The 23,032-nt window shown below is 47.6% G+C and overlaps 1 protein-coding gene across 2 annotated transcripts in view; it reads right to left on the reverse strand.

The window, feature by feature from the left end:
* Nucleotides 1–23,032, reverse strand: part of ITPR1 (inositol 1,4,5-trisphosphate receptor type 1) — a 333,789-nt gene that overhangs the window by 44,465 nt on the left and 266,292 nt on the right. For both annotated transcript variants that reach the window (XM_032647530.1, XM_032647529.1), the window contains 7 exons: nt 19,889–20,089; nt 18,291–18,401; nt 15,985–16,080; nt 13,349–13,471; nt 12,261–12,365; nt 9,136–9,328; nt 4,407–4,529 (listed from right to left, as the gene is read on the reverse strand). In XM_032647530.1, coding sequence (XP_032503421.1) covers nt 4,407–4,529; nt 9,136–9,328; nt 12,261–12,365; nt 13,349–13,471; nt 15,985–16,080; nt 18,291–18,401; nt 19,889–20,089 — 952 coding nt within the window. The remainder of the gene's footprint in view (nt 1–4,406; nt 4,530–9,135; nt 9,329–12,260; nt 12,366–13,348; nt 13,472–15,984; nt 16,081–18,290; nt 18,402–19,888; nt 20,090–23,032) is intronic.

Consider the following 23,032-nt stretch of genomic DNA (forward strand, 5'->3'; position numbering starts at 1 on the left):
ATTTATTTAACCCTCTTGATCACCCTATGAGGTTGCTGTTATCATCTCCATTTTACTCCAGAGGAAATGGAATCTTGGGTTACGTATCTTGCCTAAGGTGACACAGCATATACCAGGAGTATATACGCCCCTGGAGGAATGGGCCTTAACTATCATTAAAAAAAAAAAAAAAAAAATCCATCTGCTTTAAGTGCACACTTTGATGACCTCTGGCAGTGTATATACAGTCATATGACCTCACGTAACCGCCAACACAATCAAGATATAAACAACTTTATCGCCCTAAGTGGTTTCCTTGTGCCCCTTGCAACTGATGCCTTCCCCCATCTCCAATGCCAGGCAAATATGGACCTGCTTTCTACCACTGTAGCTTTGCATTTTCCAGAATTTCATGAAATGAGAAAAATAATCATATTTGTAGGTAGTCTTTTTAATTCTTTCACTTAACAAAATTTTTAAGATCCATTCAGGTTATTGTGTGTATTAATAGTTTGTTCTATTGCTGAGAAGTATTCCGTAATATGAATACACCACCACTGATTTATCCACTTAACAATTAATGGATATGTGGGTTGTTTCCAGTTTGGAGTTGCTACAAATAACGCTACTGGAAACAACCAAGTACAAATCTTGGGGTAGGTGTATGTTCTCACTTCTCTGGGACAAAAACATGGAAGTAGATTTTGGGACCCTAAGTACATGCTTAACTTTAGAAGACCTAACCATACTGTTTTCCAAACTGCTGGTACCATTTTCCCTTCCCATCAGCAATATATGGGAGTTCCACTTGCTCCACATCGTCACCAATACTTGGTATCATCAGTTTTTCTAATTTTAGCCATTCTAGTAGGTTTCTAGTAACATGTCATGGTGGTTTTCATTTGCATTTCTCTAATAACTGCTGATGTTGAATATCTTTTTATGTGCTTCTTGGCCATTCATATGTCTTTTTTTGTGTGAAGTAACTGATCAAATCTTCTTCCCACTTTTTTTTTTTTTTTTTTTTTTTGTGGTACGCGAGCCTCTCACTGTTGTGGTCTCTCCCGTTGCGGAGCCCAGGCTCCGGACGCGCAGGCTCAGCGGCCATGGCTCACGGGCCCAGCCGCTCCGCGGCATGTGGGATCTTCCCGGACCGGGGCACGAACCCGTGTCCCCTGCATCGGCAGGCGGACTCTCAACCACTGCGCCACCAGGGAAGCCCCTTCCCACTGTTTTAATTGGGTAATCTTTTTATTGTTGAGTTGTAAGAGTTCTTTATATATTCTGGATATAAGCCTTTTGTCTGATGTATGATTTGTAAGTATTTTCTCCCAGCCTGTGGCTTGCCTTTCATTTTCTTAAGCACTTGATTATCATAAACTGCTCTTAAGAGCTCAGTGTAATAAATGTGACCAGTACAACACATGTACTCAAATCCTGAAGGGGACAATATAAAAACCTGCTGTCTTCCAACTATAAAAACAGAGGTGATAATTAATGCTAGATTCCAAATAAACAATTACAGAAAGACTTCTTTGAGACAACTGGAGAAACATCAATATGGACAGGCTATGACATGATTTACTGTTAGTTTTGTTAGATATGATAATGGTATGGTGATTATACACATTTTAAAATTTTCTTAGAAGTTAGAGATGCACAGTGAAATATCTATGGGCAAAATGACAAGATGTCAAGACTTCTTTAAAATCTTGCAGAAAATACAGTAGGAGTATAAATGAAACAAAATTGGCAAAATGTTGGTAATTGTTAAAGCTGGGCTTATGGGTATATGGCAGTTTATTATACTGTTCTTTCTACTTGTGTATATATTGGAAAATTTCAACAGTAAGAAGGTTTAAAAAGTAGTACTTTATGTGCTTTAATCATCATGCCACGTTTACAAATTCAGTATGAAACCTGAAGATGCCCAATTTTCATGCTGTTCAAAGACGCTGTGACTCATCAGTTCTGAAATAAAGGGGGAAAATGATACTTCTAAAAAGGAGCTTTTAAGGCCACAGTGTCCTTGGCAGCCACAAGCCTTGGAAGTCACAGAGCCACATCGGCACACAGAGCAAGGTCATTACACACCTGAAAGAGAGACATTTTGGAAATCCTGGTTTCAGAATTCAATGAGCACAAATATTGCTCTCAAAGAAATACTTTCAGGTAACCAATCAGATTTTGTTTCTAGACCGGGCTAACACAACCCTCCTCTTGAAGATGGTCAACAGTGACTATAGAAGATGCCCCCGACACATCTTCCAAAAGAAAAAAGTAAATCCCTCTGAGTGAGTGGATGTGTTTGAGGTGATCTCAGTCACTGCATAATGGAAAGGGCTTCCTTAGGTCGGATCAACCTTGTCCTCTCCAAGGACATCTAATTACGTTTTCTGTTGAGTCTATCTGCGTGAAGTTCTAAAGCCCATGCTGCCAAAAAAGAAAGCCTGGACTTCTACAGATCAGCCAGGGGTGATGTCACCTTGAGTGCCACCACTGTAAAGATGGAAGGACCTTTAAGAATCATTGCATCCAGTAGTTCTTCAACTTGGATGGGCAAGAAACAGGATGCTCCAGAGATCCTGACTAGGTCAGCAACTATCTTCTCCTGACCTCTACAGGAATTTCTAAATCCACACCTAAGTTTCACAACTACTGGCTCAATTTAAGCACCTCTTAAAAGAGAGGATAAGGAGAACTAATTGAAGTGGCTCGCCCAGAGTCACGTGGCAGGTGAGTGGCAGAGCCAGGCCTAGACACGAAGTCTGGACTTTGTAACTCTAGCTGTTCCACTGGATGAGGCTTATCATTGAAGAGGAGAGAGGTGTCAATGAACTGTCCCCAGCACTGGCCTCAAAACTGCCACAAGTGACCAGTGAAGAAAATGGCCAAGATATATTAAAAAAAAAAAAAAATCAATTTTAAATATTTTTAAAGAAGTGGAGGGTAAAACGAAAACACATCCAAAGTAATAGTTGAAGGATCTGCTATGATGTGCACAACAGCTCCCCAGAGGTGAAAAGAGGCCTGGGCTCTGTCCCCTCCACCTAAGCCCTGGGTTGACCACTTTGCGCTCTTACCTCTGCTGACTGGCACCCCGGTGAGGGCAGACATTCCCCCCAGGGGCAACACCCTGCAGCCCTGTGGACCTGCCCAACGTTGCAGCCAAGGACACTTACGATTCCTGATATTGCATTTTAAAGGAAAATGCCCCTTGGGCTGGTGTTTAAGTACGGCTTTTGGGGGGAAAAACATCACTTAAACGGAGCCTTCAACATAGCTTCAGGCCAAACAGAAAAGCTAACGCCTCAAATGAGTAAGTTAGACACATCACAGAACATATGACCACTTTCAAATCTGACCTTAAACTTACTTCCATTACGTTTATGACATCTATATTATTAAATCCAGAGCTGAGCCTGGAATTTACCTCTGCACTGTTTCTGTTTTTTTTTTGGTCTTACTTTTGGGCTCTTCATCCCATTATGTTTCACACAAGGTGGCTCCTGGCAGGTTGTGACATACATACGGGAGGTGATCTGCCAAAAAGCTCTGATGAGAAATTGAGCTGAAAAGCAGGCCTCCCAGGAGGCTGTAGCAGGTGTCAGAAAAGTAGGCCGTAGATGTTTAATAGAAGAGGAGCTTCCGCCAACCCCCAGAACCCCACACGCGTAAATGTCTCCAGAGAGCTGTTACGCAAACCGAGGAGCCCCAAACAGAAAAATGCCCCTCCTGAACGGCTTGCCTTTTCTCAGCAAAATGTGCAGAATGTACACACACATGACTGGAAGGAGACAGTGGTGGGGGAAATCCATCAAGACCATGGACAGCACGTTTCGTTATGTGAATAAGGGCATGTAGCTCTTAATAGACTAAAGTGCCAAGGATGTGCCGTCTGCAGTCACTCAAGCCCTGCCTCACCCTACCTCTTGTCAAAAAAAAAAAAAAAAAAAAAAAAAAAAATTCCAGAGATGTCCTACAAATTCTTTAGTCTGAAATCAATTTCACAAGTATGGCATGGGAAAAAAACATCTACTGGACTGAGCATCAAAATATCTACGTGCTAGGGTTAGCTCGGTCGCTAACTGGCTGTGTGACTTTGGCTAAATCTCTCAGCTTCTCTGACAGTTTCCCAACATATAAAACAAGGAGGCTGACTAAGATGAACCCTTACAGTTTTAATACTGTAAATAGCTTCTTCTCTTTCTTTCCCGGTAAATAAATACGGACATACAATTTGTATTATTTCAAGTTAGATTTAAAAATAAACCCGTGCTAAAAGCTACACTCTCATTTTGTCTGAAAATGGGTAACTGGGATCCCATAACTTGCACCAGTACTTCCAGGGATCACGTTTAAGATGCAAGTCACAGCCTTCCTGCTGCCTCTGGAATTTTCCTTGAAATTAAAGATATGGATGGTACCTCCTCGGACTCCTTTAAATGGGTAGAAAAAGGCCACAAGCAGATTCATCAGGACAGCCAGGTTGAATGAAATGCTGCTCCAGAAAGACATGTTGCGGGCACACCAATACAGAACGGGCTGGGCTGTGGAAACAAGGACAGAGCCCCGTGAGGTTCAAGACTGCAAGCCAGAACGCTGGGAATCCACACGGCCCTCCCGCTCCGCCCCTACAAGTCCACTTTTGTTCCCAGTTTTTACCACAACAGTAAAAACGATTGTTTGTTTTGAAGGTGACTCATAGGCTCAGAACGACACCAGATTGGTTTGTTTCTGTTTGGAGTACTTACTGGAACAGAAGATGTATTGGGGGCTAAGGAGGAGAAGAAAGGGGAAAAGTTGGAACATCTAAAAACCCTGCATGCCCCTGTCAACACCATCAGTTATGGAATCTTGGGGGTTATCCAGGGTTCATGTGCCGAGTCCTCAGTTCTCCCTGGGGTGCTGGGACTGGATGAGATGCCTAAGGAGACCCGAAAATTCAATGAGACTTTGAGAAGTGGGGGGCGCTGGTTGGTGGGGGACACACAGCATTCGGAGTTGGCCCAGCTGGGCCCCAGGCTAGGAACAATGTTACCTCTTCCACACTCTTCCCTTGCTCGAAATTCTTCACCGACTCACTGGTGACTAAAAGCAAGGTAATGTTCCCTTTCCTAACACCAGGTCATCTGCCAACTAGGAGTGGGAGTTCTGCCTGGACGGTCAGCAGTGGAGCTCCCATTTGCAAAGGCTACAGTAGAGAAAGGATGTGGAACCAAAGCCCTCACAAAGGGCGAGAGACCCTGTAGGCAGTGCTGCCATCTTAATCCATTGTTACCGACAGGTGATACCACACTGGCTGCATCTCAGCATTAGGAGAACAAGCCGGTGACCACACTGTGTGCACTGGTGCATCCTTTTCCTCTGAACTCTTCAATGGTGCCTTACACTTGGGACGATGGCAGGAATGATTTCCATCTCCATGCCAGAGGCAAAGTTTCCAAAAGACGGTCTCATTCAACATTATTCTCCTCCAAAGAAAAGTGTGGAGTATGTGAAAATGGATCTCTAGCGTGTTATTTCTCTCTCCCAATGAAGTCATCATTTAACTTTAGGACAGCAGCCAGGGACAAATCCAATGACTCTCGAATGATGCCTATAGCAGTAGCCAAGCCTCTGGAAACTTCTATCCAAAATAAAGTTATGGCATAATTAAACAGAGCCCTGGATAACTGAATAACTGCTCATCTCATGTTTGCACTTGGTAACAGGCCACGTTTCCAAACTGTAGACTTTTACAGCTATAAGCATCATCTAGTTTAAAAGATCTCATTTTATAGATGAGGGAAACTGAGGCCCAGCAGAGGATGGAAGGCATGGAGATCTCATTCCCCAGCTCAGAGACCTGCTGGTCTCAGTGACAGGGACAAAGTTAAGCGGCTCATGTCACCATGCAATGGAGAAGCCGACCAGGAGTCAGTCCCACCTATAGTTAACGAATGACTTTTTCATAAGTTAATTGCCAAAGCAAATTTAAGATGAGAAATCACCCGCTCTGTAGACAATGGCTATTGGTGTTTCTTCTGGGACTGAAGCCCATTTCTGATCTGAATATGAAAACTCCAGAGAGCACAGAAGAGACACATGGCAAGGATGGCAAAGGGCTGAAAACTGTTGAAGCTGAGCGAGGGTTTCACGGGAATTTACAAAATCCTCCCCACATCAGTGTATGTGTAACAGGCTCATGAGAAGTTAAAAGACAAAAAGGCAGGAAATGGCAGGGCTCAGTGAAGGGTAAGCCAGAATTCCCTTCAGAGCAGCTCTCAATACTAAGTGTGAGAGTAGCTGCTGTACGATGGTCTTCAACTGTGGCAGACAACTAACAAATCTTACTTTTATAAAACTAACACTGTACTTAAATTGTGGTGTCACTCTGAATATGAACAAACATTCCGTCCTTCAAGTCAAGTGGGTGTCTACGCAGGTGCAGGAAGACAGGGTACCATGATCCCAGATGGGCAGGGCGATTTAAATAACTGCACCTGGGGCATCTCTTGGTAACCCTCCTCTCTAGCTTGTTTGTTTGTAAGGAACTGGGGCTTGCTTGAGGACTTGGACTCCATGTGCATATAACAAGAGAATTTCCCACTCTACTCTGATGTGTGTAGTAACTATGAGGGTAAACTCCACGTAATACCACATAACGAAGTGTCAGCATACGCAACTCTGCCTCAGTTTCCTCTCACTATCTTCTAGTTGTCTTAGCCCAGAGTTTTCTCGTCACTGGGGCCAGGATCTTCAGGAGAAGATGTCAGAGAGGCACAGTGGACAGAGGATGTGAATTCACAGACTGGGTGTGTGTGTGTGTGTGTGTGTGTGTGTGTGTGTGTGTGTGTTTGGAGGAGAGCAGGGAAGAGGGTTTACAAGAGAGCACAGGACCTGAGGATCTTAATACTTGCAGAAGAAAAGATGAAGCAATCCGAGTCTCAGACAGACCTTACTGTGTACCTGAGCCCTAGCTACGGATTTCTCCAAAGCACAGATGATTCTCTGTGATACTTTCGGGAAAAGGAAGAGGAGCTTTGTGAATAAGCCAGAGAAATCTTTTCCGCAGACTTATTAGAAGAGAAATAAGCTACATAGAGAAGAAAATATATTTCATTTTAATTGCACTTCTGAGTACATTTCTCCCCTTCCTAAATATGCAAATCATGTTTAATTCCGTTATTACTTTCAGTTTTTCTCTTACCAGCAGAAAGCTATGAAGCCAATTAAAATCTCTCAGTTGACAGCCATAGCTGTGTTTAAGCTTCACTGAAACAAAAACTGTTTTTGAAACAAAGACAGACTTAGTAAGAGAAGGTATTAGCTACAATGCAACATAAATCTTGGAATGATGAGATGGCCATTATGCAATCAATCAAACAATCAGGTAGTCTTAATTCCCCACTTTATAGGTGAGGGCCTAGAAGAAGTTAAGTCATCTGCCCAGAGCCAAAGAGTCAGGGGGTGACAGAAGGAGCATGGAATTCAGATCTCCCACCTCTTGGGGCTGAGGTCTTCCTATTATGCCAGGCTGATGACAACATCTCAGGGATGACAAGGTATCTCACCTCATCATAAAAGGTGAAGAACCTTTCTTTCAGTTCATAAGCCCCACTGGAGAGCCTATTTTATGTACCTATTTGATAACACAATTCTGAGAGAATGAATGCATCTGACCAGTCTTAGTACTTAGTAGACCCACACGTTTGGTAAGGGAGAAATCACCATTTTAATAACTATTTTGGAGGTTTGGATACACGAATTCAGGATCATCTCCTCAAGTTGGAATTATGGACTATTTCAGTGAAGAGCAAAATCAACAGATAAGAGGAAGGTGCCTTCTGTTTCATGGAATAGCTGAAAACACAAGAGTACATGACGGATGGGGTCTATGTCTACCTTTCTGGGTGTCTTTTTTACCCTACTGCCCAAGCATGGTGCTGTGGAGACATTCAACACTACTCACGATGCTTCAGCGGGAGGAGCTTGGATCAAGCCCACAGCGGCTACGAGGACACACAGAGAGTGGGGCAGCTTGTCCCCTAGGTCTTCTGAGGGCCACACCAAGGAGGACACGCCCGCTGTTCTGCTAAAGGTGGTCCAGACACCAAGCATGGGGCTGGGCGAGGAATGGGTTGGCTCAGCAAAACATATGATAATGCTTTAAAGTGCCGGATGATGAGGTGCCCCTTAGAGATCAGAGAGGATGGAGTGGGGGTGAGGTGAGAACAGCGCCTCCCGGCCAGCCCGCTTGCACAAGCCCCTCTGACACCAACCGAATCTGGGGAGGCAGGGAGCAAAGCAGTGCAGTGGAAGCAGTAGAGGAGGCTAGTCTGTGCTGGCCCAGGCTGGTAGGGGCGGAAGAGGACAAAAGCGTCCAGAAACTGACCTCTAGCCCAGCTTCCCCTCACCACAGCAGGAGCCCCAGTGATCACAACTGCAGCTGGAATCCAGGGTTTCAAATAAAAATCCTGGCTCCTGACTAACAGACAGGAATAAAGCACCATCCTCTCTAAGTGGGTCGTAACAGTTGGTGCCTAGCGTACTGTCGGTACCGCAGGATCACGTTAAAACCCTAATGAAAACCGGGCGCGGAGAAGCCTTCCGGGAAAGCCCTATAAAAGTATTTCAGATGAGTAATTGCAGCCCGCCTGGCTGGCCTCCGCCACGGGACTCGCTGGTGACCAATGACGCATCTCAAGCGGTAAATGATTCCACTGCCTATAAAATGACACTAGGGTCTAAAATCCGAGCTACCCCATAAAAGGGGGAAGAGCGGCATCTTCCGAGCAGGTGGGCTAGTAAATGAGCAGTCAGGTGGGCTGAGTCTCCTGCTCAAATGCACCATCCTGTGAGCGCCAGGCCCGCCTGTTCTCCGCTCCTTTTATTTTCTACATCAAGATACCAAGTTCTCCCTGGAGCTCTCCAAGCAGATCAGATCAAAGGGGGCAGGAAGCAAGCCCTTTCAGGGGAGGCGCCTCCCTAAGGCTGGAGCACACTTCTCAGCTCCAAAGGTGCCCAGTCTTCTTGGTGCCCAGAGGGGGACAGAATCCTAAATCACACCAGCTCTGCTCCTACTTGGAGGTCCACGTACCCACCATCAAGCCCTGCTGTGTGAGACCCCAGAACCGCGTGTCTCTGTAGCTTCTGGAGGCGTTGCTGACCTACCTCGCAGCTTCTTTTGCCAATTCATCTCATTGAAGAGGTCCTCGGATCGCAGGAAGAAATCGTTGATCTTGCTGCCTTGTTCATCCCGCTCTGTAGTGTAGTATATTCGTAGCTTTGACTCATTGGTTAGGAATTCACATATACTGGGCACGGGGAAAACAATCTGTTCCATGGTTCGGTCTAATCTGACAATCTAGGGGGAAAAAATGGATGAGGTTCAGTACTCATCATCTTCAAAAACCAACACACAACTAAGGACCTCTACACTGGCAACGGGCTCAGTATTGAAGGTCCAGCACAACACAGACTTGATCTAGACTTCTGTGATTTTGTAGCTCCCAGGCTGGGCTGTATCTCTTAGATCTATAAGAAAGTAGTTTTGGTAAGTCTGTTAAAGTATTTTTCTAACCTCAGACCCATTATTTTGACTAGTGACTAAGTTTTATCTGGAACAATTTAAAGCGTGTTTTGTGTACATATTCAGATGAGGCTCTGGGCTGGGGATATCCAGTGGAACTTTCTGTAATGATGGAACGGTTCTGTGTCTGCGTGCCTGCCCCGTCCTAAAGGAGAGTCACTAGTCACATGTGGCCATTGAGAACTAGCACGTGTGGCTAGTACAACCGAGGGTCTGAGTTTAATACTTAATTTTAATGTAAATAGCCAAACATGGCCAGTGGCGATCCTACTGCAGCGCTAGGCTGTGGTGCAAACCTCACCTAACAGCCTTCCTCAGATTGCAAAGTTGCGTTATTTTTCCTACATAGGAACTCTACAAGGGGACCACTGGTTTATGCAGTTGCAGTGACCTCCTACCTCTGACTTGTCACGGCATCTAACATGTGCGATGCCTGAACCAATATGCCCATTTAACACTGGTATAGTAGAACTCACTGTTCTTTAAACTAGCTTTGTTGGGTCCCGGGGTGGACACCTCACAGATTTTCCCCGGGCCCTTCCTAGATGGGCTCAATCCCCAGAGAGAGTTGTCTGGTCGAGATTGTTCAAATTGTTCAACACTGCATTGTCACAGTCCTGGGGGGCAGAGATTTCCGAAGGGGTACGGGCTGCAGTATCATAGGGGCATGGCCTCCCTTTATCCTTCCTCCCCAGAGGCTGGACAAGTCAGGTGAGGCCCAGGGCCCACGCCCTCTACAAGAAGATCTGGTTCTCTCTCTCCCAACACTGTTCCCAACGCAGCAAGAGAGGTGACTCAGGTCAAGCTGTAGCGGGAAACTCTCAGAAACGAGACAGGTTCCCACAGCCCTGCCTCCATAAATTCTGGGAGATGTCATCTTGAGACCAACGGCTTGCAAAGCGAGTTGGAGATCAGGTTATGGAAGCTTCCTTATCATACTAATTGTGGGTCATAAGCCAACCTCATTTAACCGGAATTGTAGTGCGGGGGTTGGTAACACGGGTGCACACACAGTCTGAAGTCTCCCACTGTCCAGAGCCGCCCTGCTTCACACCGTCAAGTGGGCTCTGGATCAGCCCCCCCCTTACACGGCAGGAACATGATCTCAGAAGTGTGTCTGGGCTCAGGAGGCAACGGAGGAGGACACAGGAGGCCTCCTGGCAAGAACTGATTCCCAGACTCCAGGGCTGCCCGGCCCGAGTGACCAGAGTGAACGCACAAGGGTCTGCAAGAGCCCCAGGGAGTGACAGCGCTTATCCGCCTTGCATAGGTAATTCATAGGTAATTGCATAGGTAATTCCCTGGGAGGCTGGAAGGTCCGGGCAGCTGCCCAGGAAGAGGATTTAAGAGCTCGGGACCCCCCTGCCTGGCCATTTCTCTCTATCCTTTAAGATTGATCCATGCCTCTTTATTTCAGTAAACTTATAGCTGGGAATGAGAACTCAGCCCTTCTGCCACCTCTAACAGGGTGGATGACCTTGTTCACACCTCTTAATCTGATCAAGCATCCGTCTGCTCTCCGGTGATCTCCAAGGCTCCTTCCCCTCTGACATTCCACACCGCAAACACCTGAAGCTCATCTTCTAAGGGCTCCAGAGAACAAACTTCCGGTCATCAACAATAAATCAAGCATATGAGCTTACACACACCGTCACGATCAACTAATCAGTGAAATGACACATTTTATTAGGACAGCCCAGAGGCCCGAGACAGCGGGTGAGAATACACTCTTACAAGACTCCATCCTGAACATTTCACACGGCCCAAAGGAGCCTGTGAGTCCTTCAAAATCTTTGCCCCGACACTGATACTGAATCTGTGCATTTCCTCATTAGCCAAACAAGACAGACACACCATCACTTACTGCCCACAGCCTGCACCCATAGGTCTGTACTCTCTCGACTGTCAGGAGACAAGGCAGGTGACATAAAAAGCACCCATAGGCTCGGGGGTCAGCGCCAGACTTGGGTGAAAATTCCAGCCCTGAGAGTGATAAATGGACAGATGACACAACCTCTCTGAGTCCTATTGCAGAGTTTTCCCAGCTGCGAAATGGAGAGGATTCTGTTTCTTGTGTGTGTTTTCTCTGAGGCGGATCTGGTCGTATCACTCCTCGGTGTACAACTCTCCAATGATTCCACACTGCTCTGAGGGCCAAGTCCAGACTTCTTCTGAGGACGGCGGACACGGTCCTGCAGGCTCTGGGCCCACCCGTCTTCCCTCTCTGATCGTGGGCTGCTCTCCCTCTAGCTCCCTACATCCTACCTCCTCACCTTCACCTCCCACCTCAGGGCCTCCCCGTGTCTGCCAAGCTCTTGCCTCCCAGCTCTGCCTGTTCATTCCCATCCTTCTGAAGGTCTGTGCTTCGATACCCATCTTCAGAGCAGGCCTCTCTGACCACCACAGTCCACAGCAGGTCCCTCCGGGGGACCGTCTCGTGATGCCTTGTTTGTCCTCACGGCCCTGTCGGAACGCGTGGCGCGTCTCCTTGTGTGGACTCACCTACCTTCTCGCCAGGCCTTACGCAGGCCTCGGGACCGGCCTGGCCATCACTGGCTGTTAGCACTGAGTGCAGGCCCTGGTGCACGGTAGCTTCCCACAACCTGTTTACGGTTCCGACCAATGACCGCGTGCCAGCCCCAGCCCAGGGCACCCACACCGGAGGCCCTCGACGCAGGCCCGGGCCCCGAGTTTACCCTGCCTTTACCTCTATCTGGGCCGTGTGCTTGGCGTAAAACTCCAGAGCTTCGTCTCCCTCCACCTGGCCACCAGGTTTCAGCATGGTCTGAAGTTCTTTGTTGTGCCGAGCCAACTAGAACACAAATACAGAAAACAGGGGAGTCACGTCTCTTTGCAACAGGAACACACAGCTCCTTTCCAGCTCTGGGTACAAAAGACGCAGAGTAACGAGCAGCAAGCTGGGGGGCGAAGGGGGCAAGGGCACCTCTCCTCCCCATCAAGGGTGTGCTGCACGGCACCTATTCCGGGCTCTGGCAGAGCAGCGTGGAAAGCGCATGCCCACTCGAGGTCCCGCTGTGCCCCGATTCCTTTAGCCAGGCAGGAGGGAGATGGGGTTTATCCATCCAGCCCCACAGAGCCTGCATTCGGAATGTCCCGAGACCTCTCAGGGGCTAACTGCCAGGAATGGAGGAGAGAAGGGGCAGGGATCTATCAACCTCCGGCCCAATCCCATCACTGTTTTCTACCAAACTCCTCTACCTAAGAGAGGTGAAAGGGACAGGAAGTGCCAGCCTGCAGCAGAGTTCCCGGCTGCCCACACACATCAGCCTCCAGAAAGAGGAAGTGTCTGCAAAAGCCCAGCCACTTGGGAAGACAGTTACGAAACAGGGCCTTTTGGTGCCAGGGTAGGAAGTATTACTACATCCCCCAAAATGCAAACAAAAAGAAGTCATCATGACAAGTTCCCAAAGATTGCCAAGTGCGATCGGTCAGGCAGCTGAGGTTTATTTCTTTAGATGGTTAAGACAGACTCATCAATATTTATGAAAAGACTAAGACTCCTTTCAACTGTCTTGAGACACAGTCATGAGCTATCCAAGTGTCACTGCTCAGCGCGAACGCTTTTAAGAAACGTGGGGTTTCCAAGGACATGACCCTACGGGAATGGGCAATGGAAGCAGCCTGGACCTCGGCACATTTGGTCAGGTGGCTGGCAGTACCCGTTACCACGAACCCAAACAAGCTCAGGCTAAATAAAACCTTAAAGGAAAAGTAAGTTTAAGGGCACGCAGCATGGAGTCCTGCCCAGCAGGTGGGCGTGGGGAGGGGTGGCACCTGATGAGCTAAGATGTAGATGTTGTGTCCCACGTTCCTGGGGGAAGCAGCTCCGTCCTCGCCATTCTCTCCATCCTCGAATTCCACTTCGCCTTGCATGTAGGCTTTCTTGATCACTTCCACCTGCAAGAAGGGCCAGGGAACAGAGTTCCTGCTTCAAGGAAGGCCCACGTAGGACTGGCAATGACAGCACGCATACTATCAGTCTCCCCTCCCGGGGCAGACACTGCTCATGGGCCTCAGTACGCTCGGCCAGCAGGCGTGGACACAGCCTCAGAATCCTTCTCAATACGATCGCAGGCAGTCACCACCAATCAGCCTTCAATGAAATGAGAGGGGAACCCATTCGCTCTCGCTAGGCCACGAGACATTCTGTGGCTGGTCCACGCCCTTCTCCTTTAGAACGGGACAATGGCTAAAACAAAAACCCAAAAAGCCTCCAAACAATGATACGATACAAACAAAGGCTAGAAGCCACACGTTTTCCCTTTCTCTCCATTTCATTCTGCCAACTCTCCCCATCCCCTACCTTTGCCATTTCAGGAAAAACTAAAAAGGAAAGCATTTGCCTTTAGGAATAGCTGATGAAACTATTTTCTGACTCCAAATGTTTCCCTGTCTCCCACAGCCTACTCCATGTGAAAAAAATACCACTAACAGGCGACATCTACCAGCACCTTCCATGTGCCAAGCACTGTGCCCAGTATCTTCATTCTTTCAGAAACTTTACTGCTCATAAACATTTTATGAGATGTCAAAGATTCCGCCTGATTATGGATGAGGAAGCAGACGCAGAGGGGAAGGAGGCGTGCTGAAATTCGCACGGCTAGTGAGCTGAGCTTTGCCCCTGACTGTCTCACGCCGAGAGCACGCTTCCCAGAGCATTCCGGTGCCTGCTCCGCTTCCTGCTCCCAGCCACTGGCCTCAGCTCCCCAGGAACACGGCTGGCTCTGCCCATTTCCCAGTCCCTCCCTGGTGCCCAGCACAACGCCCCGGACGAAGCAGGGTCCGGCCACTATTTATCAAATGAACCTATCATTCAAGATTTAATCATTCAACGATTAAGAACACAATGCTTGCAACCCTTAAGTTGTACTAAAAATTAATCATTTTCTTTGATGACTCACAAGGCATTTCCGCCTCCTGCATCGCCTCGAGGCCATTACTCTGAATTATTTCTCGTTATCTAAGACCAAGCACGGCAGAGGGACGCACATTTCTGTACTGACATCAGGTCAGGCCCTAGAAATAATTCTGGAGACAAGACCCTCGCTCTCTCAGCTTGTCTTCCCTTCGCTTCTCTAAAACCAAACTGAACAGACAACATGTTGCACGGGACGTGGGAGCCTGAACGTACACATATATGCGTGTACACACAAATGTACACACGTGTTCCGGACACGTGAGCGTCTTCGCTATGCACATGCTCAGAACCGTGTTTGCTCCGGGAAGCCTTTGACTCTTCTCCGAGATTCGGGAATGAAGCTAATCAACCACAAGGGGGCGACCCGGGAGTCAGTGGCACCTAGAGCCCGGGGTGCTGCCAGGTCCCCCACCCAAGACGGGGCATGCTCTGGATTGATGGGAACTGGAGCGGGGTCTCTGCTAAGTCATCCTGTCCCTACTCAGGAGCGACAGATCCCAGCCTCCCCCAACCCCAGTTACATAAGCCATTATGTAAACTCAGAGAGGACTTCCATCTCAGGCTGAGAACTCACTCCTGACCTCCGAGATCAAAGAGCTGGGCTTGCTGTGAACTTTATTTAAAGGAACACATAAAGGGACTTCAGCCTGGCCCCAAGCGCACACTGGGTCACCGGGGGGCAGGAAAGTTTTAGTGCCCTCATTTAGGTCTGTCAGTTACAGCTCATCTGCGTGGGAAAGAGTCCAAATAGAGAGTTCCGTCCTCAGCTCGGTTCAGCGTCTCTGAGAGCTGCTGTCTCACAGTTTGCAGCACAGACTCCCAGCCTGGAAGTCACAGCCAATTGTGAATATCACCCCCCAAATATAAACAAGATTGTGTTTTCTTTTTTAAAAAACCCAAAACATCAGCACCCCCCAAAACACCCTTCTGTTGCCCAGACTATGGGCACCAAGGAGAGATGTGAATCCTTGAGCCCCGGAAGAAGACGCGGCACAAAGCGGCAGTGAATGAAGAATTAAGAGGAGACCGTGCATTCTCGAAGGGTTTACCGGGTGTGCGGCACTGTGCGCGGGGCCTGGTGGGAATCATCTGTCTTGTCTCCAAAGCAACCCTCTGGACCAGTTCCCTTTTAGGGAAGAGGGGAGTGCAGCTCAGAGAGTCCAAGGGCCTCCCAAGGTGACCCAGCAAAGGGCAGAGCGACGGACGTGAATTCCAGTCCGCCGGCCTCCCAGACCTGTCCCGGTGCCACCTCCCCCAAGGGAAATAGGCCAGGGAGGCTTCCATGCGTGTTTGCGCTGAAGGCAGAGGACACTTACTCCACGCAGGGCTCACTTCCCTGCCCTAGGCAGGGGCCCGAATCAAACGTTCTCTCGGCACTTCTGATCGTCGGCATCGTAAAGAAAGCTCGAGGAGACAGATGCCCTGCTCTGCCACAAGTGAAGCTCTGATGCTGAGGCAGTGCCACGGCCAGAGGCTCAGCCCTGCGACTCACCAGTTCCTTGGGCCTCATGTTATAGAGTATCCTCTCGGCATTTTCACTGTCGTGCCTGCTCTCCATGATGGCCAGGAGCAACTTGGATGCGTTGTTCTAATTGGAGACACAAAGGGAGGAAGAAATGAAGAGGAGCTACTGGGGGCAGCTGGCCTGAACCATGGGTGACCAGCTGCTGCGTCCTGGCTAAAGACACCCTGCCCCACGGCAGAGCATAAATCAAGAGCATCACCACACTGAGAATGTGCTACCTGACACCCCAAAAACATGTCCGCAGAAACTGGGGTCAAAGAGGCACCTCTTGGTTTGGGCAGTTTCCCCCTTACGTCAGTTGGTCCAAGTCCTAGTGGACATTTAAACATGGGTTCTGTGGGTACACTGGGACCCTCACGATGACAGTGGTCAGGAAGCACCTGGTACATAGACCCACGACGCCTCCGGGGGGTGGGGAGTGGTTATAAACGCCGTGATTCAGCCTTGCAGGTCAGAGAAGGCAGGCAATTCAGGTAACGCCCCCCGCCCCCCACCGTCCTAAAACAGTGCTATCAGCTCTCATGACCCCTACTGTTAGTTAACAAAAGTGACCCAACGGAGCACCATGCTCACGCCAAACCATAATTTCCCATCATATTCAAAGTTTTCGTGTGCCCACACCCTGTACTTCTTGGCTTGAGCCCATTTTAGGCCCCGGGCCTATGATAATCCATATGCTTCTTCATGTATAGGACTCGAAAGTTGTTGTTTTGGTGAGAGGGGGCAGTATCTTTTTTTCTCCCCAAGCACAGATCCCAGCAGTTCCATCGGGTTGTTGTGCTATCAAAAGCTGGCTTTTCACAGGGCAGAAATTTCTACAATAACCTTCAGGTTACCAGATTAGTGCTTCAAAAAGCCACGGAAATGCTGATTAGGAATGCATGAAATTCTGAGTTTATTTCAGGCTCTCATCATATATATTCTGATACATGGTAGCCAGGGATGTGAGCCTGAATGATGTTCAAGTCACTTCTACAACACGATTTGTCAAAGGAGATAAAAATAGTCCCCTGCCCCCAAAAATCCACTTAAACCATACACCCAAACCATCTAGTAGTTTGGACACTCGTTTGGAAATACTAAAATAAAATAAAAGTAACTGTGCAATTCCTGTGGGCTTCTGTGTTACCACCTTCCCTAATGACCTTTCCGTCCTCCGGCACCACTGAAGCCATAAATACAGATCGGCTTTTCAGCTAAACCCTGTAGGTCCAGGCTCTCCTGTGACAGTGAGAAAGTGGCCCGCTGCTGCAAACAGGGGCAAGATGCAGGGCAGATCTCAACCTGCCCCAACATGGGAACGGGTGAAAATGAAATGTGCTCAGTAAGGCTAACATTTCGAAATATGCTTTAGACACCAGGATGGAGCTGCAAGTCTGATTCTCAGGATTGAAACTTTGGACTCAGAGAATCTTTGGAAGCCCTGAGATAAGTGAGGGGCTTTTTGTTCATTTGCTTTTACTTTTGAATATTTTTTTAAAATTAATTTTCTTGGTACCCTCAAGAAATCAACATCCGAAGTAGTGGATCAGCTTCTCAAACACCCCAGAGGCTGGCTTGTAAACCCAGCAGCTTAATCACCTTGAAGTCACTGCTTCAAGGCGCTTAAGCTTTGTCACCCCGTAAAACCATTTTGGTATCAGAGGGAGTCAGCATGTCAAGGGTGCTTCTACATCAGTCATCTGCCAGCCACCGGTTGTACACGATGCAAAGAAACTCATCAGAGGCCCAGAGGCACGATTCTGGACTGTTTAACTCTCCTCATTTTAACCCAACACTTATGAACCACCCTTATGCTAAATCAACCACAGAACAGAAAAAGGTGTTGCTGGATAATATAAAAGTTCAACTTTTTTTTTGGTCTAGATCGTTTTTAGCTGTACTATTCTTCAACTGGCCCTGTGTCCTCAACGGGGGAAAGATGAGAGACCACAGAGGGAATGGAGTTTCCATTCTTTCTCCGTCTGCGGCTTTCAGAATCAAGGCTGCTAGTTCTTGGATGCGGTTCGAATTTGTTTCTCAGCTTTGAGTGATGATTTCTCATTCCATGTGACCTGTGAGTTGAAAGGCTGGTATCCTGTCCCAAGGCCTTATTTGGAAGGGAAAGACTGAAGTTCTGCCTTTTACTCAGAACTTGCAGCGTGGATCATTCATTTACTTTAAAAGAACGGTCTTTAGTATTTAGTTTCACGGCAGTGACCATGTCGCGTGCACAGGCAATACACAAAAGGGTTTCCAGATGCTACTGTCTTTGGCTTTCAATTCCTACTTGCCTTCAGTTCTAATACGAGGTCCATCCTCTTCTTTCCCAGAGGATTGATGTCATTGAGGATCAGGGCCGTGATGATGTCAATGCCATTGGATTCATGGGTGGCTATGCAGTTCTGAGGAAAGAGACACATGCAGACATTACACAAACGCTGGTCACAGATCAGACGTCACAGGCCGACAGGCTCAACTGCGATTTCAGCACAATGCTCGCCAGTCCCAGTAATGTCTCTAGGGGAGAGCAGCAAATTTTCCGTGAGAAAGTGGTAAAAATAAAAGACAGATGAAAGTCTCTAGTTTCAGAATTAACAGTAAACAGTAGGAAAGTCCCCATGCACTGTAACTGATAAATTGGCCGTGTCTAATCCAAACAGTACAGTGGGCTTTTGTTCTTAAGGGAAAATATGGTGTGTGACTGATTCCGGGTCCTGAGCGCTGTTTTCCCCTTCAGAGGTGTGTTGCATTCTCTCTACATCACTCGGTTTTCGTACGGCACACTTTTGCTTAAGGCTTAAGTTTGGAAAGCACGTTTTAATTCACGTAATATCAGAATTAATCACCTTCCCCCAGGTAAGATCCCCGTTTGCAACAGAATTCACCCCAGTATGCTCCTTTGAACAGGCCTCTGTTTGGCAGAAAAGCCATCTTGAGGTTATAAAGAAATTCACTTAGATAAAGCCTCTCCCCCAAATCCTGTTGTAATTTTTTTATTCCTTTTCACTTTAACTCAAACTACCCCGTTGGTCCCATCAGGAAGCCTGGAGACTAAAGTGGATCTAACGAAATGCTAGCCTCGCAGTCATGGACAACTAAGATCAGATTTTTCAATATACAGCAAGTGGTCCCTCTTGTAAGCCGTTCTTCTGGCCTTGCTTCCCAAGTAACGCAGCATGTCATACCTTTCCTGGCCACTGGGTTTATAATGGGCTATTTAAGCACTGGACTGCCCCCTCCAGCCAGGATACAGCTATAATTTGAGCTAACAATCATACTCATGCTAGCATCCGTGCAAAACTGCACGGAATCTGCAAGACGTCAGGGATAAGCAATGACTCTATTCAAGAAACTATTGGGTTCCACTCCAAAAATATACTTCTCGAGAAGCGTAAGTCAAGACTAAGGGAGTCCTTCTCTCCTCTGAACGTCTGTGGTGTTAAAGTCTCAATCATACATTTTCTCATGTTATTTTCAAGTTGTCTCATATACAGCAAGGTTTTTCTCTCTAGTTCGCTATCAACCTCCTTCCATGAAGTGGCCCCTTTTTGAGTCTTTCCTAATATTTGAAATAGAGCCCAGTCTCCTGGTCATATTCATTTAACTCCAACTTTAATATGTACCCCTGGTCAACTTCGAGTTGGGTCGTTCAAACCGAACCAAGCTGGGCGCGATCACCCCGACAGCCCCTCAAGCGCCTGTGATTAGGTCACGTCCTGAAACATGGTAACGCTCGGTTGCTCCCTCCTCACTGCTTGGAAGAGGCCTCCAGTTCTACTGAATCCCTAGGCCCCTAGGGAGATGCTGTGCGACTTCTGAACTAGTCCCTGTCAACAACGTTTCAAAACGATAAACTTCTTTCTCCGCCCCGAAATGCAAATGGATTTACCTGGTTCTCATGGCAAGGTCCTTGACAGTATTCGGTCAGACTTTCCAGGGTTTGGTTGATGAGGGCCACATTCTTTTCGTTGATATAGAGTCCGAGAAGACCGAGACCCCCGGTGGTACTTCCACAAATACAGTCCAGAAACTGTAGCGTCTCACATACCAAATTGTAGTTGGTCTTGTTATTTTGGCAACGAAGGAAGTTCTGCAATTGGGCAGTCCCCAGGTTGGGGGAACAAAGGCAAAGAGAAGAGGGAAAAGGTCACTCATTCTGCCCTTTTGATGGTATGTAATTGGTTGGGGCCTGGGATTGAGCAGCAATTACGCAGAGAGATGCAGTGTTGGGTAGAAGAGTCAGTCAGCCCCCATGACGGTCAACCGTGGACATGGTCTATGGCAATGACTGCAAACACTGTGGCCTGTTCTCCAAGGTGCTTTTGTATGGGATGCAGGGGAGGAGAGCTCCTCTCTGACGACCCAGTTCAGACTCCAGTTCTCATTTTTAAGAGAACTGGAGTCTGAAGTTCTCATTTTTAAGTTCTCATTTCTTTCTTTTCCGCCCCAGCCCACCTCCCCACCCATCACATGTTAAGTTCAGAGCCTTTTGACGTTTCCAAGGACACTAGTTAATGTTTAAAAGATGACGCTGGGGTCTGGATGCTGAATGCCCAGAACCTAACACTGAGGCTAGTTCATCACAGAATGAAGTGTTACAGGCTGGGCTTAAGCCCACCTGCCATGGTGGGAACCTGGCTTATCTTGTTTGGCCACTTCCGTTATTACAGGAAGGAACAGAAGCGAGTAAATGTGTGTGTGCTTGGGTGCACGTGCCCGAGTATGTATTCTCCAGGTAAACTTGCAATGCTAACAAGAGACAGAACAGCAGATAATTTCTCAACCAAGTCAAGCAAGCCACATTCAACCACCTCATAACTCACAGCCTATTCTGATGCAGAGGAGTTGTTTTTTGTTTTTTGTTTTCGTCACAGACTCCAGTAATCTCTTCTTAAAAAGAAGGGAAGATTAACCCCAGATATTCTTTTGGGCATAGTTATAAAAGTTACATGTTTACTGTAGAAAACTGTAGAAAATTGTATCTTTTTAAAGTAAAAAGATATAATCAAAAGATAAAATGAATGTTAACTTTTGACCTGGTAATTCCACTTCTATCACTATTCACAAAGTACGTACTGGATGTCTGCTACAGCACTGTTTGAGACAGAGGGGAACTGGAAACAAGCTAAATGCCCGTCAGTTGGGAAGTAAACAAATGATAGTGTATCAGCATCATGTGATATCACAAGTTGGAAACCCTGAGGTAGGTCCATACGTGCCAATATGGAAAGACCTCCAGGACATACTGTTACGTTAAACGAACAAAAAGGCAAAGAGCAGATTAATATATATCCAATGCTTCCATCCAAATATACAGAAAAAGGACAGGAAGGATACAGTCCAAACCAACAGCAGTTCTCTCTGGGTAGAGACGTGGGAATGGGTAGAGGGACTGTTTTCTCAAACCAAACACTTATTTTCATTTAAACCTTCATAGAATATATTCATGTATTCCTTGTGTAATTAAAACATCCATAAATGCCCAGATTAAAAGCTGGTAATCAAGTTTATGCTCGACTCATCCTCTAGATAACCCCCCCCTCACCCCCACCCCAAGTTAACCTCAGGGCCTTCTGCGCAAGCCTTCCTGACTAGTCTAGAAATTGCACAGTCATTCAGGTGAAGGTGGAGGTGGAGGAAGGACAGGTGATTTGAGACCACGTGGGCTTTCGTAAGGTGACTATTTTTCTAAGGGTCACAGGAAGCCAGAGGAGGGTTCTGCAGCCATTTCTCGCCCCAGCCCCTCGGGGAAGATGCTACCTGTTCGAGGGCCTGGCTGAACCCCTCAGCATGCAGAGGTGGAGTGAAGGAGTATTCAGGGAGAGGGCAGGAGACAGCCAGGCTAACCTAGGCTCAAATTCACAGCATGGCTCTCGAGGCCACTCTGCCTCTGCAACTCCTGTGTCATCATTCCTGCCACGCCCTGCCCCTCCCCACCTCTGCTCAGGGATGTGGCCACTCCCCTCATGCCCCTTTCTGTTCACGGACATCATCTCTCCTGCCATGCTCCTCTGGCTGGCAGCAATGAACTTCTTCCTGCTCTTTAAGCACCCTCCACTCTCTCATCTCCTGGGCTTCAGCCCCACTATTCCCTCTGCCTGTCACTCCCCGCCTCCCTGTCTCCACCCTGATTGACTCCTCTTCCTTCAGGATGGCATCTCAAGTCACTTCTTTCAGGAAGCTCTCCATCCTGACTCCAGTGAGATTGGGGCACCAGCACTGGTGACCGACAACTGGCCCAGGGACTGGCTCATGCCATGGGCTTCGTAAACACTGGCTGAAGTATCTGGATTAAGTTGGATGAAGGAAAGGGGACTTGGGAACTCATCAAGGCCAGCAGATGACATGTTGCAGACTCCCCAGGAAGGACGGTGGGCTGCCCTTTCTTGAAAGCCTCTCCCATTTCTCATGGCCTTTGCAGAATGTCTAGTCAGAATCTCTCCTTCCTAACTCAGTTCTATTTTCTCTTGTTCTCTACTAAAACAGAGGCGTGCCACTCGCTAAAGGCCCATGGGAACTCTTTCTATGCTCAAGGAATAGAGCTCACCCACAGCACATACCACCTACCCCACCCTGTCCAGACTAGAGAAGTCCTGTTCTTTTTGTCGTCTTCCTTGGAGGGCCAGGGACCAAGTCAAGATGGGTAGACGAAGGAGATCCAAGACTTCAAGTCTGTGCTTAAACAGACTGCAGTGAAGAGAGAGCAAGACCTGTATTCCTTAACCCAGGTGAAAGGCAAAGCCAGCCTCTCAGGGGAAGGTTCAAAAGCATACGGAAAATGGTTCAAAAACAGTCCTTCCCATCACGTCTCTCGCTACTGTGAACAAAGCTTGCTTAAGGCAGCAACCGTCCATTCGGCAAAGTCAAACTCAGTGGCTTTATCGCTACTGAACATTTACCAACAGGAAAGTTAAGGTTCTAAATACGACAAGCAACTCCGGGCAACCTCAAAGGGCCAGAGTCCCTCTCTCTCTGGGCTCGTCTGCACTTCCTTATACCAGGGAGCTGATAATTCCCTCCTCGTGAGAATGTC

The sequence above is a fragment of the Phocoena sinus genome, chromosome 11 (genome assembly GCF_008692025.1).
Source record: "Phocoena sinus isolate mPhoSin1 chromosome 11, mPhoSin1.pri, whole genome shotgun sequence".
Taxonomy (NCBI): domain Eukaryota; kingdom Metazoa; phylum Chordata; class Mammalia; order Artiodactyla; family Phocoenidae; genus Phocoena; species Phocoena sinus.